Source organism: Sinocyclocheilus grahami, unplaced genomic scaffold (assembly GCF_001515645.1).
Source record: "Sinocyclocheilus grahami isolate Dianchi unplaced genomic scaffold, SAMN03320097.WGS_v1.1 scaffold799.1, whole genome shotgun sequence".
Lineage (NCBI taxonomy): Eukaryota > Metazoa > Chordata > Actinopteri > Cypriniformes > Cyprinidae > Sinocyclocheilus > Sinocyclocheilus grahami.
The window spans coordinates 490,923-508,907 of record NW_015505978.1 but is presented as its reverse complement, the minus strand read 5'-3'; the positions used below and the strand labels follow the sequence as shown (position 1 = coordinate 508,907).

At 36.0% G+C, this 17,985-nt stretch overlaps 1 protein-coding gene across 2 annotated transcripts; it reads right to left on the bottom strand.

The window, feature by feature from the left end:
• Positions 1-5,129: 5,129 nt before the first annotated feature.
• On the bottom strand, positions 5,130-17,750 carry LOC107561942 (cerebral cavernous malformations protein 2 homolog). Of its 2 annotated transcripts, none has more exons than XM_016246491.1 (10): positions 17,452-17,750; positions 11,558-11,734; positions 10,587-10,670; positions 10,321-10,504; positions 10,054-10,184; positions 9,407-9,542; positions 9,135-9,192; positions 8,907-9,048; positions 8,611-8,749; positions 5,130-5,914 (listed from the first exon to the last, which is right to left on the bottom strand). In XM_016246491.1, exons 1-10 carry the CDS (start codon positions 17,479-17,481, stop codon positions 5,628-5,630), a joined length of 1,368 nt encoding a protein of 455 aa, XP_016101977.1. In that variant the 5' UTR covers positions 17,482-17,750; the 3' UTR covers positions 5,130-5,627. The 2 variants fall into 2 exon arrangements, with proteins under 2 accessions (XP_016101977.1, XP_016101978.1); XM_016246492.1 differs by lacking the exon at positions 17,452-17,750 and adding an exon at positions 13,716-13,882.
• Between the last annotated feature and the right edge of the window lie 235 nt (positions 17,751-17,985).

The window sequence follows — 17,985 nt, the reverse complement described above, 5'->3', positions numbered from 1 at the left end:
TTACATTAGCTGTTAATGTCAACATGTTAATGTTAGCATGTTAATGTCAACAGACAAAAGTTGGCGTCTACTTTTTCAACTGAAGTCAAGTGAGGCCATAGTGAAGCAGCTCTCTAGGTTTTGGAACAGGACTATAGCCTTAATTCAGTTTTGCTTATGCATGAAACAAAATGTCTCAAGCAGTTTTACATCAATCTGCAAGTTTGAACTCTATCCTAAGATTTTTTTACATTTGTATTTCATATTTGTATTCTGGTATAAGATATTATGCTTGGAATGTACAGTAAAAATGGCATTTGTTATGTACAGTATTATAAAATCCCATTCTGCAGATCATCTTTGAAAACATGCTTACAGAAACACAGAACGTTTACGATAATTCATCTATATAATCCTGCAATAAATGTTTTACAGTACATTGTTGCTGAGTTAATATGTTACTATAAAAGGAAGCAAGAAGGGTCATCATTTTACCGCTTTGTGTACATTGAGCTGATGCCAATCTAAGTATGTAGCCAATTTCTCTTAAGTGGTTCCATTTTGCCCAATTTGGGAGGAACGTCTCAGCTGATCTCCATCATGTTTTCTTAAATAAAAACGGCAACATATGTGCAAAGACTACGTTAATAAGTGCCATTACTACACTCAATTACCTTATTTGGGGATATTTAGGTGCTTCCTGTTTGTTTGAACACTGGAGTATTTTGGTTCACTTGGTTTACTTTTTGATCTTGAACATTTGTAGTGCTTTTTTAATGAATGTGAATATTGTGCTGGATAACTCGGTCAGAACAATAGGCCTACCTCAGAGAAAATGTCTAACCTTTCTCATTTACGTTTCTTCAAAAGATGGGGTGAAACCAGCCCTTAACAAAAGCTGAAAGGATGTGTTTCAAAGTCCTTTTTCGGGAAGGTAGTGTTTCACATCCCTTCACAATGTCTGGCTTTTGTGTATATCCAAACCATCCTTGATCAATGATAAACTCCCAGAGCATTCTGGAACTTGACATATTGTCTCACAATTAGCATTCTAGCACAATATCCACACTTGTGTGATATTGCTTAACCAGATTATATTTTCCTTACAAAACTGCATGCTTCGTGTAAAGCAATAGAGTGCAACAGTCAGGCTCCGGAAGTAAAAATCACATTATTTTTTCTCTATAAACACTCTTAGGTACAAAACTGTCCCTGGGACGGTACTCTTTACTAATATGTACATTTACAGTACTTTTATATACTATGTAACATTTAGGGGTAAATAAATTGCAAATACGTACCTTTTAGCTTTTGTACCTTACCGCACCAGTGACAGATTTTTACCTATTTTTCTGAGGGTGTAGGGGAATTGATTTTAAATGATAATTTACAAAATACAAACCTACTGTGAGCTACGAGGTTGTTAATCAATGGTATATGCATTTGTTGAAGCCATTAGTCCACATGATTGCAATCATTTTTTAAATAACTGTGTTCAACAGTGAAATTCCTGATGAAAAATGACATTACATTTTCCTTACAAAACTGCATGCTTCGTGTAAAGCAATAGAGTGCAACAGTCAGGCTCCGGAAGTAAAAATCACATTATTTTTTCTCTATAAACACTCTTAGGTACAAAACTGTCCCTGGGACGGTACTCTTTACTAATATGTACATTTACAGTACTTTTATATACTATGTAACATTTAGGGGTAAATAAGTTGCAAATACGTACCTTTTAGCTTTTGTACCTTACCGCACCAGTGACAGATTTGTACCTATTTTTCTGAGGGTGTAGGGGAATTGATTTTAAATGATAATTTACAAAATACAAACCTACTGTGAGCTACGAGGTTGTTAATCAATGGTATATGCATTTGTTGAAGCCATTAGTCCACATGATTGCAATCATTTTTTAAATAACTGTGTTCAACAGTGAAATTCCTGATGAAAAATGACATTACCCATAATTCAGCAGAGAAATCTCCACTAATCAGAGAATCATTACAAGCAAATTGTTCCAACTCTTGAGCATCCATCAACTCCCATGAAGCACTGCAAATGATGTAATAGTCGGTATCCCTACTCTTTCAAAAATCACTGAAATATTTGAATGTATGTTATGTATATTTTGAAATAAACAATATATTATACAAAATAATTAGTTTTATATTTTTTCTGATGTTTTTGAATCCATTAGGCCTATGTAATTTGTAGTGCTGTTAATGACACAATTTTGAACCGTTAAATCAACTTTTTGTCTGATTTTCAAACACTTTTTTGCTTCAAATCAAAGTTGTGGCTTATAAAGGCTTATAACTTTTTTTTTAAATCCCTAAGGGACAAATTAATTGGACAAACACTTCCGGAACCAAGGGTGTTATAAAAGTTGGTGGGCACTAACGCACTCTATACTGCTTTTATAAACTATCAAGACATCTGCTGTTTTAGAGCTATTGCCTGCCCCATTCACCAGTGAAAGTTAGCTCTAATGAGAGACCGAGTCTCTCTGTATCATTGTCTCCTGTGCAGCTGTCTTGTTGCAATGACATCTAACATGACATAAGCTCCCAGCTCCTTGTTAGCTCAGGATCAGGGCACTGACCTTTAACACCCTTTTTGTATCCCTAAAGCAGCTCATTTTGTCAGGATGTGCTTCTTGGCTACAGTGAGAAATGAGTTTTATGCATGAATGCACACTGGAATTACAGGTATGTGCTGCGTGAGCAAAGTTATGCGCCATGTTCATCTTCAAGAGGCATACTATTAATAAACGACTTAATGTCTGCTTGCTGGAATAAACTTTTGGCACTATCGTTTTAAGGACCACCAATAATGAGATTTCATGTACAGGGGCTAAAGCTAGTTCTGGAGCCATGTGATAATGCCAGTCAGTGTCTTTGAGGACTCTCTAGCACAACAGAATTAAAAGGGCAGATTTATAGCACAAGTTTATCTTATCCAAAATTAACCCTCCAGGTAACCTCAAAAAGAAAGGCCTCTTGTTTCAGACGTAACGTTCACTAATGAGAGAGCTGTTGCACTGTGGGTTACGTTTAATCCTACTTATCGTTGTGTGATAAATTGAGCAGGCTTATGCCTATGTTAGGGATTCTTAAATGCCTATTTTTGTCAAGGTTTACATTGGTCATTAGTCGTGAGTGTATATCTTTTAAACAAGGGTGAGGAATTTGGAGCAGTTACAGTCATTCCCAGTTGTGGAAATGGAAAATAAATAAATGTACTTTATACATTATTATTAAATAAAACATATGTACAGACCTTAAGCCCCAGCACACACATACACTACCGTTTGGGGTCGGCAAGTCTTTTAACAAGCCTGCATTTATTCAAAAATACTCTCTCTCTATCTATCTATCTGATACTGCACCTCACTTCCCTCAGGTTACAACACACATAAGGCAATGCAGAACACGCTTTAGGAAGGCCACTAGGCAATGCTCCAAACTGCATCTTCACACTGATCAGAAGTCGCATTACTATTAAATCAGACACGAGGAAACTGGTCTCACATCTGTGGAAGCTTATGCGACAGAATAAAAAAAAGTTAAAGTTACCTGCAAATTATCATTTTACAATTCAGACTTTTTCTCGCAACTGAGCGTTACAAGTTCACAATGGTGAGTAAACATCTGGCAACCAACTTTTTATATATATTTTTATAAGTTTCTATCTCATAAATCTGACTTTTTCCTCACAGTTCTGAATTGCAAGATATAAACACAGAACTCAGAAAAAAGGTAATTGCGACTTTCTCTCATAATTCTGAACCTTTTCTCACAATCAAGATTTATAAAGTTATGATTCAACTTTTTTCTCACAATTTTAAGTTTATATCTCAAAATTCTGACTTTTCGCACAGTTCTGAAGTCAGAATTGCGAGGTATCAAAATCTGAGAAAAAAGTCTGAATTGAGAGATATAAACTCACAACTGAGAAAAAAAAACTAAATTTTTATATACATTTTTAAAAAGGTAATTGTGACTATCTCATAATTCTGACTTTTCTCTCAACTGATTTATAAAAAGTTATAAAGCAAATTTTAAGTTTACATCTCACAATTGACTTCTTTCTAACAATTGCGAGTTTATATCATTTGACTTTCCTGCGATTTTGAAGTCAGTTTTTGCAATTTTGACTTCAAAATTCTGACAAAGTCAATAGCAAGTCTGAACTTTCGGATAAAAAGTCACAATTATATATTTTTAAATAAAACAAGATAATTACGGTAATTACTACCTCACAATTCAGACATTTGTCTCACAATTATAAGTTAAAATCTTGCAATTCTGACTTTTTTCCTTTGAATTATGAGTTTATATCTCACATTTCTGAGAATTTCTCAGAACTGTAAGGAAAGAAAAGTCAGAATTTTAAGATAAGTCTGTGGAAGCTTATGCGACAGAATTAAAAAAAAGTTAAAGTTACCTGCAAATTATCATTTTACAATTCAGACTTTTTCTCGCAACTGAGCGTTACAAGTTCACAATGGTGAGTAAACATCTGGCAACCAACTTTTTATATATTTTTATAAGTTTCTATCTCATAAATCTGACTTTTTCCTCACAGTTCTGAATTGCAAGATATAAACACAGAACTCAGAAAAAAGGTAATTGCGACTTTTTCTCACAATCAAGATTTATAAAGTTATGATTCAACTTTTTCCTCACAATTTTAAGTTTATATCTCAAAATTCTGACTTTTCGCACAGTTCTGAAGTCAGAATTGCGAGGTATCAAAATCTGAGAAAAAAGTCTGAATTGTGAGATATAAACTCACAACTGAGACAAAAAAACCCTCAATTTTTATATATTTATATATATATTTTTAAAAAGGTAATTGTGACCATCTCATAATTCTATTTTTTTTCTCAACTGATTTATAAAAAGTTATAAAGCAAATTTTAAGTTTACATCTCACAATTGACTTTCTAACAATTGCGAGTTTATATCATTTGACTTTCCTGCAATTTTTAAGTCAGTTTTTGCAATTTTGACTCTTCAAAATTCTGACGAAGTCAATAGCAAGTCTGAACTTTCGGATAAAAAGTCACAATTATATATTTTTAAATAAAACAAGATAATTACGGTAATTATTACCTCACAATTCAGACATTTGTCTCACAATTATAAGTTAAAATCTTGCAATTCTGACTTTTTTCCTTTGAATTATGAGTTTATATCTCACATTTCTGAGAATTTCTCAGAACTGTAAGGAAAGAAAAGTCAGAATTTTAAGATAAAAGATCGCAATTACCTTTTTTATTGTGATGGAAATAAGCTTCCTTACAGATCAGTGTGAAAGAGCAACATCTACCAGCAACAAGGTTTCTTATTAGTGGTAGCAGATACTGCCAATAAACATCCCAGAAGAACACAACTGCTTTCCACAGCAATATACGATCCTTCTATCACAGGTCTTGAAAATCACAATTGTCAAATCTGAAAAATCTGGTTGTGTTAATATGGCACAACATATAAAAATATGGATGATGGCCAGGAAGTGGTATCCATACAGTATCCAAACTCCAGCATTGTCAGATTAGATGGACAGCAATATGGACCACCAGTGGCCCATGTGATTATCTCAAGTGGTGATTGGCTAAAGCACACTGCGAGTCTGTGACATCAAGATGACAAGCCGTCCTGGTCCATACTGCTTCCTAACGCTTCAATGTCATTGCTTATGTCTGAAATCATGCGGTCCCATTCGTCGCCCTCAGAGGTGGCCGTTCCTTCACCCGAACCACCCGCAGCACCGTTTCCATTAGTGGTGGAGTCTGACGCAGAGCTTGTCGTGCGTTTGTAACGCCCAAAGCTGTCCGTTATGATGCCGCGGCCGTCCTTCACGCCGATGGTTTCCAAAAAGTTCTCAAAGTGCTGGCTGTCCTTCTCAGGAATGAAAGGCCGCAGTCCTGGGGTGGAGAAAACTGAAGTGAACTCAACAAATAAAGAAATTCTCTAACATATGTCCATGAGAACAAATGCGAGGCTTGATGAGAGTTTGATGTACTATTTAAACATTCGGTAAGTTTCAGAAGCGAACAAGCAGCTGTTTTTTTTTTTGGAAAGTTGTAGGGTCCCTGACAACAACAGTCTGACCATAACAATTTGTGACGCACATTTCAGCATGGATGGTTTGAACCTGTCAGAATGTCTCACAGGTTTAGCAAGGAGGCCGTTATTGAAGAATGGAGTTAGCAGCAGCAAACTCTCAAACTGCTGGTTCATTTTAACCAGTGTTAATTTAGTATTATTTAAATACTATTATGGTATTTACTCATTTTGATTATAGTGTTTATTATAGTATATTATAATATTATAGTATAGTATTTTTTTTAGTATAGTACATTTTTATTTTCATTTAATTTTAGTTTGAGTAAATTTGTTATGTTCCTTGTCATTTTTAATTAGTTTTAGTTTTTTAATATTTATATTTAGCTTTAAAGGGGTCATGAACTGAGAAATCTACCTTCCCTTGATCTTTTAACATATAACAGGTCAATGTAGGGCTGCACAATTAATCGAATTTCTAATCGCAATTACAATTATGGATGCCACAATTACGTAATCGTTCAAAGCGGCAATTAATCGTTCGAAGTTCACTTATGTTATTCTGCACGCTTAAGATATGTTTTTTTCTTTCTACATTTTATCTTAAGGGTTTTTCCATTGTTTTAGTTTTAGTATAACATTATAACACCATTCATATTTTTACTTTTTTTATAATTTAAAGAAGAAACCAATCCGATGTATATTTGAGGCTTAATACTATAGAAAAGCACTAAAGGTTTTTCAGCTTGTTTATTTTCATATAAAAATACGGCATGCAGTTGCATCAAACAATGGTATAAACATAATTCAATGTAAATTGCGATAATCGTAATTAATAATCGCAATTACAATTTCAAGGGAATAATCGACAATTATGATTTTTGTCATAATCGTGCAGTCCTAGGTGTCAATGTACTATAAAAACCTCCTGTAAGTTTCAAAACTTTCGTTAGTTTAAAAACAGCTTTTATTGAAACCAAGCTCAGAAAACGACTAGTTTTGGAATGTGCCACTTTACGACATAATAGTGTGGCTAAGAACCACCTCCACAGGAGAAGATCAATGACTACTTCTACATCACTACCTGTTTAGCCCCGCCCACTGATACAAGCTTGTAGTAGAAGGAGAGGAAATACAAGAGAGACGCAAACAGAGGATTACTCCATCAACAGAACCATACAGATGACAACAAGATTACAAGACACTGTGTAGTGTAAGTTATGAAAAATTGTATTTGAATTATCTTCCTTGTGGTCCTAACATATCTAGATCGGACTCAAGCGCTGTTGAGTCACGTCGCGAATCAATTTCTCTTTCAGGTCAGAAGCGGCGCAAATGCTTGTATGTCAGAAATAGAGCGGGACATCAGTTTATACCAATATACACACACACACACACACACACACACACACACACACACACACACACACACACACACACACACACACACACACACACAGTATAATCGACAATTATGATTTTTGTCATAATCGTGCAGTCCTAGGTGTCAATGTACTATAAAAACCTCCTGTAAGTTTCAAAACTTTCGGTAGTTTAAAAACAGCTTTTCTTGAAACGGAGCTCAGAAAACGACTAGTTTTGGAATGTGCCACTTTACGACATAATAGTGTGGCTAAGAACCACCTCCACAGGAGAAGATCAATGACTACTTCTACATCACTACCTGTTTAGCCCCGCCCACTGATACAAGCTTGTAGTAGAAGGAGAGGAAATACAAGAGAGACGCAAACAGAGGATTACTCCATCAACAGAACCATACAGATGACAACAAGATTACAAGACACTGTGTAGTGTAAGTTATGAAAAATTGTATTTGAATTATCTTCCTTGTGGTCCTAACATATCTAGATCGGACACAAGCGCTGTTGAGTCACGTCGCGAATCAATTTCTCTTTCAGGTCAGAAGCGGCGCAAATGCTTGTATGTCAGAAATAGAGCGGGACATCAGTTTATACCAATACACACACACACACACACACACACACACACACACACACACACACACACACACACACACACAGAGTATTTATACATTTTTAACCCAAATGTTGTTTTCAGAGTGCGTCACACAGCAGCGTCTATCTGTTATTTTAATAAGCGAGATTGTTAGCTAATCACAGCAGTAGGCATTTACATGTGAGTCTTGAATGCGCCTCGCCTATAAAAACAGACTGTTCTGCAGAGAGACTCAAAAACAGGATGGAAAATAGCATATTACTTCTAAATTATGTTTTGTTTTTATAAACATTATAAGTGAACCTCAGAGAACATTATAAAATGTAAAAAAAAAAATACAGTTCATGACACCTTTCATTTATTTTTATTTCGGTTATTTTTTTTTTTTCATCTAATATTAATATTTTATTTCAGCTTTATTTCAATTAATGAAAGCAATTAAAGCATTAAATGCCATTAATAGTTCTAGTTAAAAATAACAACTCTGCATACATTAATGTTAAAGTTTTGCATATAAAGTCACTTAGCACAAAAAATAGCTATGTTCAAGACAAATTTAACACCCCAACATGTAACTAACCCAGGAGGAGGAACTTCCTGCTGTCTCCGTAAAGCTGACGCAGGTTGATACAGAACTCATGGATGGAGGCTCCGTTTCTGTACTCACGTAACAGTGTGGCAAACTGCTGGATCTCCTGAGATGACAGCTTTGTCCTCAACTATTGCAGAGGATGACAGGAAAACAGTGTAAAAACTGAAATCTGAAATGCATGACGGGATCATTTAATATGCAAAAACTAATTACAGTCTCAGAAGAAAGAGAAACTAACAACAGACATCCAAATGCCTTTTTATACACTGCACTCAAACACTCACTGTGGTCATGTAGTCTTGTAGCAGTTCAGCAGCCGTTGTGCTTAGTTCACTCTCACTGGCTGTTATGGTTTGTGGTGAGGCCGGGGTGGAGGAGGGGGAGGGGCTAGAGGAGTGTCCTGCCTCTAGAGAACTTTGGAACGAACTGAGATTGGACAAAAACACAATGATCGCTCAATTCAACAGATAAAATGGAACATTACTGCAGAAGACAGTTGAAGTGATACTCACAATGTGCTTGTCTCAGCCTCAAACACTTCTTTGACATCAACTTTGCTCGAGGAGTCTTCTTTTATTGGAAAAATAAGGAAAGTATTTAGAAATATTTCATTTTGCTGCAAACTCAGTGTGATATTAAGAGACTAAGCTTCAGGAAACATAAATAGGATTCCAACAAACCACCCCAGATGAATTAGTGATGTGAAACTGACTGTGGTCTGTGGTTTTGGACAAGTACAAATTTACTGGGAAATCCCAAAATGATCAAGCTGTTGCCTACTCACCACTGCAGATCGAGAGATGCCTGATGGGTGTTGTGGCTCCATCAAAGATAGCCCTGTCCAGGAAGTCAATGGTGGACTCTGTATAGACGATCTGGAAGACTTGACTGAGTAGAAGACAGAGCTCCTCTGCTGCAGTCTGTAAAACCAGAGTCCACGAGAATCAAATCATGGCTGCTTTTATTAACATCAAAAGTATTAGTACATTGCACAATAGCAGTAGTTTTTGCAGCACAGTTATTTATTATTACACCGGAATGAGAGTATAGTCCTTAGCCATATCGGCCTACAAAATCGCAACTTTTCATTTTCCGTCGGTCTTAGTACACGATGTAACTACAGAGTAGTCAAGTTTTAAATAGGAAAAATATAGAAACTCTTTGGTCATTTTTGAGTGAGATGCTAACGGTCTAATCAGATTCAATGATCTATGCTAAGCTAAGCTAAAAGTGCTACCGCCAGACCCGGAGATCGGCTGAATGGATTCGAAAACAGTAAAACTCAACTGTTTAACTCTAGGGGAGTTGGAAAATGAGCCTATTTTCAAAAATAGTGGAGTGTTCCTTTAAGCTGGATGTAAAAGATGCAGAATTTGTCATATATTATTTGAACATAAAAAAATAAGGTTCTTTTAAATGACCAAAGCCAACCTTGTTGTCGACGGCCAGCACAAGCAGGCAGCAGACCTCCACAAGCACAGCCCCGCTCTCAGAAAGAGAGCTCAGAGTGGGAGATTTTGACATCTCTGTACTGTGACATGGGGAACCACCGGGCTCCTGAGCTGCAAACACAAATCATACTCCATGGTAAGAAAACCCAAAATAATTTTTACACATTATCCTTAGAATCTAAAAACTGTCCATTTCTGTGTTCTGTTTAGTTTTTTTTGTGTAATGCTCATCCACATTACTGTGTACCTGTTTTTAGCACCACGAGGTGGAGTGAGTCGTCTCTGATGTAGGACACAGCTGCAATGTCATGGATTGGTACGCGAAGAATGATGTCTTCTCCATCACGCCACACAAGCTTCACATTGTATGCGGACAAACTCACAACAGCATCCTGCTCTGATGTCAGCTGCCCTGCCAACTGATGAGACTTCTGCAAAACACATAAGAGAAGCAATGTGGGAATTTATCTTCATGTTGCAAAATAAGGCAATGTCATTGACTGTCACTCTTACCCTGGCATTGTCAATAAGCTGCAGAACTTCTGTGCGGCTGGAGGGATTCAGATATCCAGGAACTGAGGTTAGCTGTCCCAGATACTACAATAGTAATAACAACAATAATGATATAGAGCCTTTCTAAAAAAAAAAAAAATACAAAAAAAATACAAAATAAACAATATCGCTTTACAGAGCATGATAAACAGGAAAATAATATGAAAAATGTATATAAAAAAAAAATAATGGCAAAAGAAAATAATAGGGATGCAGTGATACACCAAGAGACTGCACAGTTCTTTTATTTTATTATAAAAAAAAAAGTTTTTGTCTATGGAGTTCTAGAATCTAGGAGCAGCAGTGCTAAATAACCTGCCACCCATGGAAGTCCCTAACTATTAAGAGAGCGAGGGGAGAAATCATATAATTTCTTGATATAAATGTGGGTGTCATCAGCATAACAGTGGAAACCATGGTGTCTCATTATCTATCCAAATGTAGGCATAAACTACAAATAGAAGCGGACCAAGTACTGAACCCTGGGGGACGCCACAAATTGATTAGATAAAGGGTTTGTAAAAAACAACTAGCTGCAAGATGGGATCCTGTGAAGAGCTTGTGGCAAACACTGTCAAATGCAGAGCTTGATTCCAAAAGAAGAATATTAAGGTAACTGAGGGTTGAGTCTTCTTCACGCTCTTATGTTTGATTGGACACACTGCCTTTGATGGCAACAACAAAAGATATGGGAAGTGTTTTCTCCTCCATGTTATAACATTAAACACCGATACAATTTCATAAGTTAACGATGCATGACAATTTGGTTAGCAGCATTTATTTGCATTTCCTATGTTTTAGTTTTTCCTAGTCTGCAATCCTACCAGTACAGTTTGCCCCTTTCTACCTTTGCTACGTACCCCCCCCCCCAAAACAAAATAGTAAAATATGAGCACATAATACAATAGCATAAATTTGACAGAGAGTGATACCTTAACTTCTTTCTCAATGTAGTCATTGAGCAGAATGTCTGGGTCGATACGGTGGTCCGGGAGAGAGAGGGAGAAGGTGTGGAGGGCCCTGCGCTCAGTAGACTTCTCCAGAGCCTTCTTATCTCTCCCTTTCTCTCCTTTCAGAAACACCCGCTTGAATGGAGACACAATACCTGGCTGAAGAAAGAAAGAGAGAAAGAGGAAATCACATCACGACCAGAGGAAGTCAAAAACACAAAAGCTTTTTTCAGTGTAACCATAAGTTTATGAGTTTGGTCAGTGGCTAGCTGTGCCAAAATTATTCTTGCTGATGAGGTGATACACTTCACACTGACATACTGGATTTCCACTGACATACTGGATTTCCACTGACATCTTTGAATTCTGTGTTCTGGACTGATGGGGCAACTGTTACTACAACAATCCCAAGCCTGTCAATTAGGGGTGGGGGAAAAAATCGATACAGTATAGAATCGCGATATTTTCCGCGGCAATACTGTATCGATACACGGACGCCAAGTATCGATCTTTTATTATAATATTTGGTAGAATAATAAAAATCAATTTCTTTACATTCCACTAGATGGTGGTGTTGAGTTTTTTTCTGGTGAGGTCAGCTGGGTCACCTTCAGCATGCAGTATGTTAGTAAAATAAAGACGGCGGCATTGCGGAAAGTTATCAAGGAAAGCCCTGTCCGCTTTAAATCGAATGTATGGGCTTACTTCGGATTTGTAAACAAGGAGGGGATGTAAGTAGGGATGCACCGAATTTTCGGCATCCGAAAGAGAAAAATGGCCGAAAATGCGAGCTGAAAATATAAGCTACATATAATAATAACAATATATATGGCGCGCCACACCCCGACCGGCAGTGTTCAGCGCACATGTTTCACTCTCCTCGTCACTGCTCGGTAGTCCTAACTAATGTTAACTAATGAACCTTATTGTAAAGTGTTACCAATATTAATATAAATTCTGTCCAGTTTTATTGTGTTACTTTCAGTAAAAGTGTAGTTATTTTATTGGCTTGTGTTTTTTTTAAATTCAGTATCATTAAAATTGAGTTAAATTTAAAAAGTCTTACAAAATTACTTTATGTTATTTAATAAAATAAATAATCATTGCAAAGCATTTTCGGTTTCCGTTTTCGGCCAAGTGCATCCAGAATTTTCAGTTTCTGTTTCGGCTCAGAATTTTCATTTCAGTGCATCCCTAGATGTAAGACTACGTTTAATTTAATTTAATTTAAATTGAACAGTAATTTACTTTCAAATGCCCCAATTGCTGAAGGGTCTGCACAACTTTTTTGTACAAGTTCAAGTTGCACAGTTCAAAATACCTGTAGTAGCACAGCAGTGCATACCTGTTTACATTTAATTAAGGTGGACTAGATTAGACTAATACAAATAGTTGAGTTTGCCAGGTGCATACAACATTTATGACAGGTTTTCATGAGTGTTGGTCAGTTTGTCTGCTTGACAATCCCATTTTGCACTGCAACAATAAAACTGAAGTGAGATAAACAAACTGAGAAATGTTTCTTTTTAGTTAAAACAGATGTTGCCAAAGTTTTCCTTTGGGGACATAATTTGAAGTTGGAAAAAGGTAATAAATTGCAATATATCGCAATATATTTAAAATCGCAATAATATTGTATCATGACTCAAGTAGCGTGATGATATCGTATCGTGAGGCCTCTGGCGATTCCCACCCCTACTGTAAATACATCAGCATCCATGGAAGTACCAGTTATGTTGAATTAAGTTTAGCAATATGTGGTTTCTTTTAAAACACATGCTGTTAACACTCCTTTCCCTTCACATGCACTACTTGCTTAAAAACAACTACATAATCAACTAGTCTCAACACTACATTGGCTTGAGGGCTTTTATGAAACCCTATACCTTTGCAAAGCATAATGAGATTGACATTCATGGAAAAAGGCTGCTACTTACTCTGTGGTAAACCTAACCACTAATGTCAGCTTACTATCCAACAGAAAAGTCTCTAAGCTCTTGGAAGTACTTAAGGCTGAAACCTGGAGGCGGACTGAATGTTCAGGCAACCACGTTGTATTTCAAAGTCTGTGGATTTGTAATGGTGAGCAGCATTCTAAAATTACATTTAAGAAAAGAAGCAAGATCTCGGCGAGCCCTACCTCTGTCTCCATGATCAGTCACTTCGACAGCACAATGGAAACGGGTGGTGCACGACAGCTGTCCTATACAACAGTTGACTACTGTTGTGCGCTGCTCTCAAAACAGGTTGCATGTGGCTTGTGACAAATGAGAACGGGGACAACTCCGTCAAAGCAGCAAGAGAAACCACACCCCGTGACACACACACGCGTCTCTTCACACAAACACTCACGTTCTGCCTCAAGCTATAGTTCATGCAATCAGGAAGAACAGAAACATCACAGCCACAAGTTGTGTGTTTCCTGTGATGAAACACTCAAACAAACTGTAACCTCAAACAAACCATCCTGCTTTAACTTGATCTCCAATAATGCCATTCTGTTTAAATAACTGCTTTGAGGAAACAAGACTTCAGGTGTGTGTGTGTGTGTGTATATATTGCACACTAGGTGCAAAATACTGGGCTGGGTAGGAAGTAACTAATAAAGAGGATCTGCCAAAAATAATTAGGCTATACCATTTAGAGAACAATAACACAAACAATCTAGAAGTCTATTAAAGTTAAGAAGTTAAGCAAAATCCCACATTATAATTAATTTAGTCAAATTATAATGTACAAGTAAATGGCTCTTGACAATAAATAAAAATCATTTTATTGTCTTATACATTAATATTGTACAATAAGCATTTTATTATAGGCCTGGCTTAAAGTGCAAATCTCTTTTCATACAATATTTAACAGGGGGGTGTCTGTCTCAGACAAGCCTATTTCTCTCACATACTAAATTATTAAACAGTCAAGGAAGGAGGCACTACAGGAACATCAACATTTCATGAGTCTGTGTCCTTCTGAAATTTCAGAAAACAAGGTGCACAGGTGATCCTCACCTGGATTAAAAAGACATACCCTTCAAAAGTTTGGAGTCAGCAAGATTTTTAAAAAAGAGAAATTAATACTTTTATTCAACAAGGACACATTAAATTGATCAAAGACAGTAAAGACATTTATAATGTTACAAAAGACTGTCAATAATAGTAATTAATTTCAATTAAATGCCGTTAATTGTCTATTCATCAAAGAATCCTGAAAAATGTATCACGGTTTCCACAAAAATACAGTACAACTGTTTACAGCATTGATAATAAGAAATGTTTCTTGAGCAGTACATCAGCATATTAGAATGATTTCTGAAGGATCAAGGATTCACACTGAAGACTGGAGTAATGATGCGGAAAATTCAGCTTTGCCATCACAGGAATAAATTACATTTGAAAATATATTGAAATAGAAAACAGTTATTTTCAATTGTAATAATGTTTCAAAATATTACTGTTTTACTGTATTTTTGAACATAAGGGATTTCGTTCAAAACCATTTAAAAAATCTCACCAACCCCAAACTTTTGAATGGTAGCGTATATAAAATAGTGCTAACAATGAATTGCATCCAAAATAAAAGTTTTTGTTTACAAAATATGTGTGTACTGTGTATATTTATTATGTGTATATAAATACACAAACATTTACATTTAGTCGTTTAGCAGACGCTTTTATCCAAAGCGACTTACAAATGAGGACAATAAAAGCAGTCAAAACTAACAAAAGAGCAACAATATATAAGTGCAAATGACAAGTCTCGGTTAGCCTAACGCAGTACACGTAGCAAGGTGCATATATATATATATTTATTATATTATACACACACACACACAAAAATTATTTACATGTATATATTTATATTCAAATATAATGTATATTATATATAAGTATTTACATTTTATAAATAAACAAAACATTTTTCTTAAATATATTCTGTATGTGTGTGTATTTATATATACATAAATGTACACAGTACACACACATATTACGTTAACAAAATATTTTATTTTGGATGCGATTAATCGTTTGACAGCACTAATATAAAAAGACTATTGCTATAAGTTCGATGTTTGTTTATTTCAGGTTTTTAAAAAGCTGGTGTTTACATTACCAAGCAATCACAAAAAATTAATACCTGCTTGTTATCTTTGTGTCCATCTAGCATCTAGTGTCACTTCAATTATACAACTATTAGTACCCTAATTGTGGATTTGCAGTGCATTTTCAAATGATTTTTAATATAAGACAAACTGATTAGACAAACCATTCACACTGATTTTGACAGTAAATGACTCAATGCCTCCTCTCTGTGGCCAGTTGGGGGAACTGATGCTCTCAGCTAAATCAGACAACCAAAACATTCATTCAACAAGAGTTTATAAGACAGCTGGACTGAAAGCCCAGCCTTTGAAAGATTACACAACATCCTACAAAAACTGATTTGCTTTGACTGAAAGAATGCATCCGCCGCACAGTGGTGATTAAGAGGCGTCACTTCCTGTCTGAATCTTTGGCGAACCCAACCCTCCATTCTCCCCTGTGTTGTGTATGAGGAGGAAAGTCTGAGCTCAGCATGGAAACACCTCCCCCACAAAAACACTGATCTGATAGGAAAGGTCACATCATAAGAACCGTGTCTGTGATCCTTCCATCCCTCACATCAGATAACACTGTTCCTGCAGGCTTATTATTAACTTCATCATCGGATAGAGGAGTTATTCTCTAGACCCAAAAATAGAGTCAGAGAGGAGCGTTTTTAGGTCTGATAAACTGCACTCCGTGTATAAATGGTTCCTTCATTTTAGAAATAATGCTCAAAAATGTGTAAACTGTACACTTACATTTAGCAGATGCTTTTATCCAAAGCCACTTACAAATGAGGACAATGGAAGCAATCAAAATCAACAAAAGAGCAATGATATGCAAGTGCTATAACAAGTCTCAGTCTCATAAACTGTACCTTTAATTTCGCAACGGATTTCACAAAATCACAAACACAGATTTGTAGAGCCATTCCCACAATTGATAAATCTCTGCTCCCTTAGTAGAGCTAAAACGTATATGTCATCATTAAAAATAATAATTTACATTTGTATATTTATATTTTAAATATATATACAAAAAAACGTTTTTAAAATAAACAAGATATAACAATATTTATGTAAAATACTGTGTGTGTGTGCGTGCGTGTATATATATATATATATATATATATATCCTGCTTAAGTTACAAAATGTGTATTATGTAAGGTAAGAAAATTCAGGATGTATTTTACATTCTAATTTTAGGTTCAACTTAAAATGCATTAAGATCTATGTTATTTTGCAGTTTAGGCTCTTTTTTGTTTATTTTATATATGCAATTCTATGGATGTAGTATATGAATCTGTGAGTAGCTACTGAGAGTATAGATTACATATATATATATATATATATATATAAAGACAGTACAGATGAGGAAAAAAAGGTAGATTTTAGCGTCTCAAATATTTTTCTACGTGGCTCTGTAAACCTTTGACCGAAGCATGAGGAAGAAACTAAATTCCATAAAGAAACTCAGAAGAAAATGACAAGCGACAGATATGTAACAATCACAGTAAAGTCACACGCTGAGATTCTCGCTTTCTTTTGGGTGATAACTTACGCCTCAGTACCGCGACTAACGTAAACCGCCAGCAACTCCCCTACTAACCCAGTCCAGGTAGAGGCTCCTCTAAATATGTTTAGTGATATGAATAAAATGTGAGTGTTTTTATGAGGCTGAAGAGAGCTAATGCAGCAGTTGATCTGTGGTCGGGCCAACACTTTTCAGCTCCTAATGTTAACCGGTTTGTGGATCATGCGCGTGACTCTCGTAATATTACAGTGTTGACTTACCTTTTTGACTTTCTTTACGTCATCCTCCATCTCTATGTACAAATGCTCTTCATTTGAGCTGTATTAGATGCAGTGCTGTCCGCGAGTTCAGTGCCATCTGCCTCATACACGCCGACGGATCGAAACTACGCAAAACACCGGATCCAAATCACGTGTTCGTGGATCGGAAATAAACAACGAACCTTCTTAAACGCTATAAAAATAGGGATTTATTCAGTGGGGGACAGAGGCCGATAAAATGTCATAAAATAAAACAAAAACAGCAACAAACTTTTCAATCCTGCCGCCATTTTGGGCGTAGGACGTCTACCCATAGTGCTTTGCGAGACAAACAGAAAACCTCAGAAGTGCATACTAATCTAATCTACAAACTAAATGCATATGGTCTTATTCATAAACCCTGAAAATGAAAGATTTAGGTCTGTTTAGTTTGTTTTAGATCGTGCATATTACTGTAACTTAATAGTAAGTCTGTTCCTAGTACAGTGGCTCTTTAAAAAGGGGACTGGGGCCCTCTAGGGGGCCTCAGCAAAC

Bases quoted from the DNA above. Each gene is read 5' to 3' on its own strand.
- LOC107561942 (XM_016246491.1), bottom strand. From the start codon at position 17,481: ATGGAGGATGACGTAAAGAAAGTCAAAAAG. The intron at 10,671-11,557 runs GTATCACTCTCT...TTACTATTGTAG, and splicing joins ACATTGAGAAAGAAGTTAAG to TATCTGGGACAGCTAACCTC. The intron at 8,750-8,906 runs GTGAGTGTTTGA...CCTCTGCAATAG, and splicing joins TACAAGACTACATGACCACA to TTGAGGACAAAGCTGTCATC.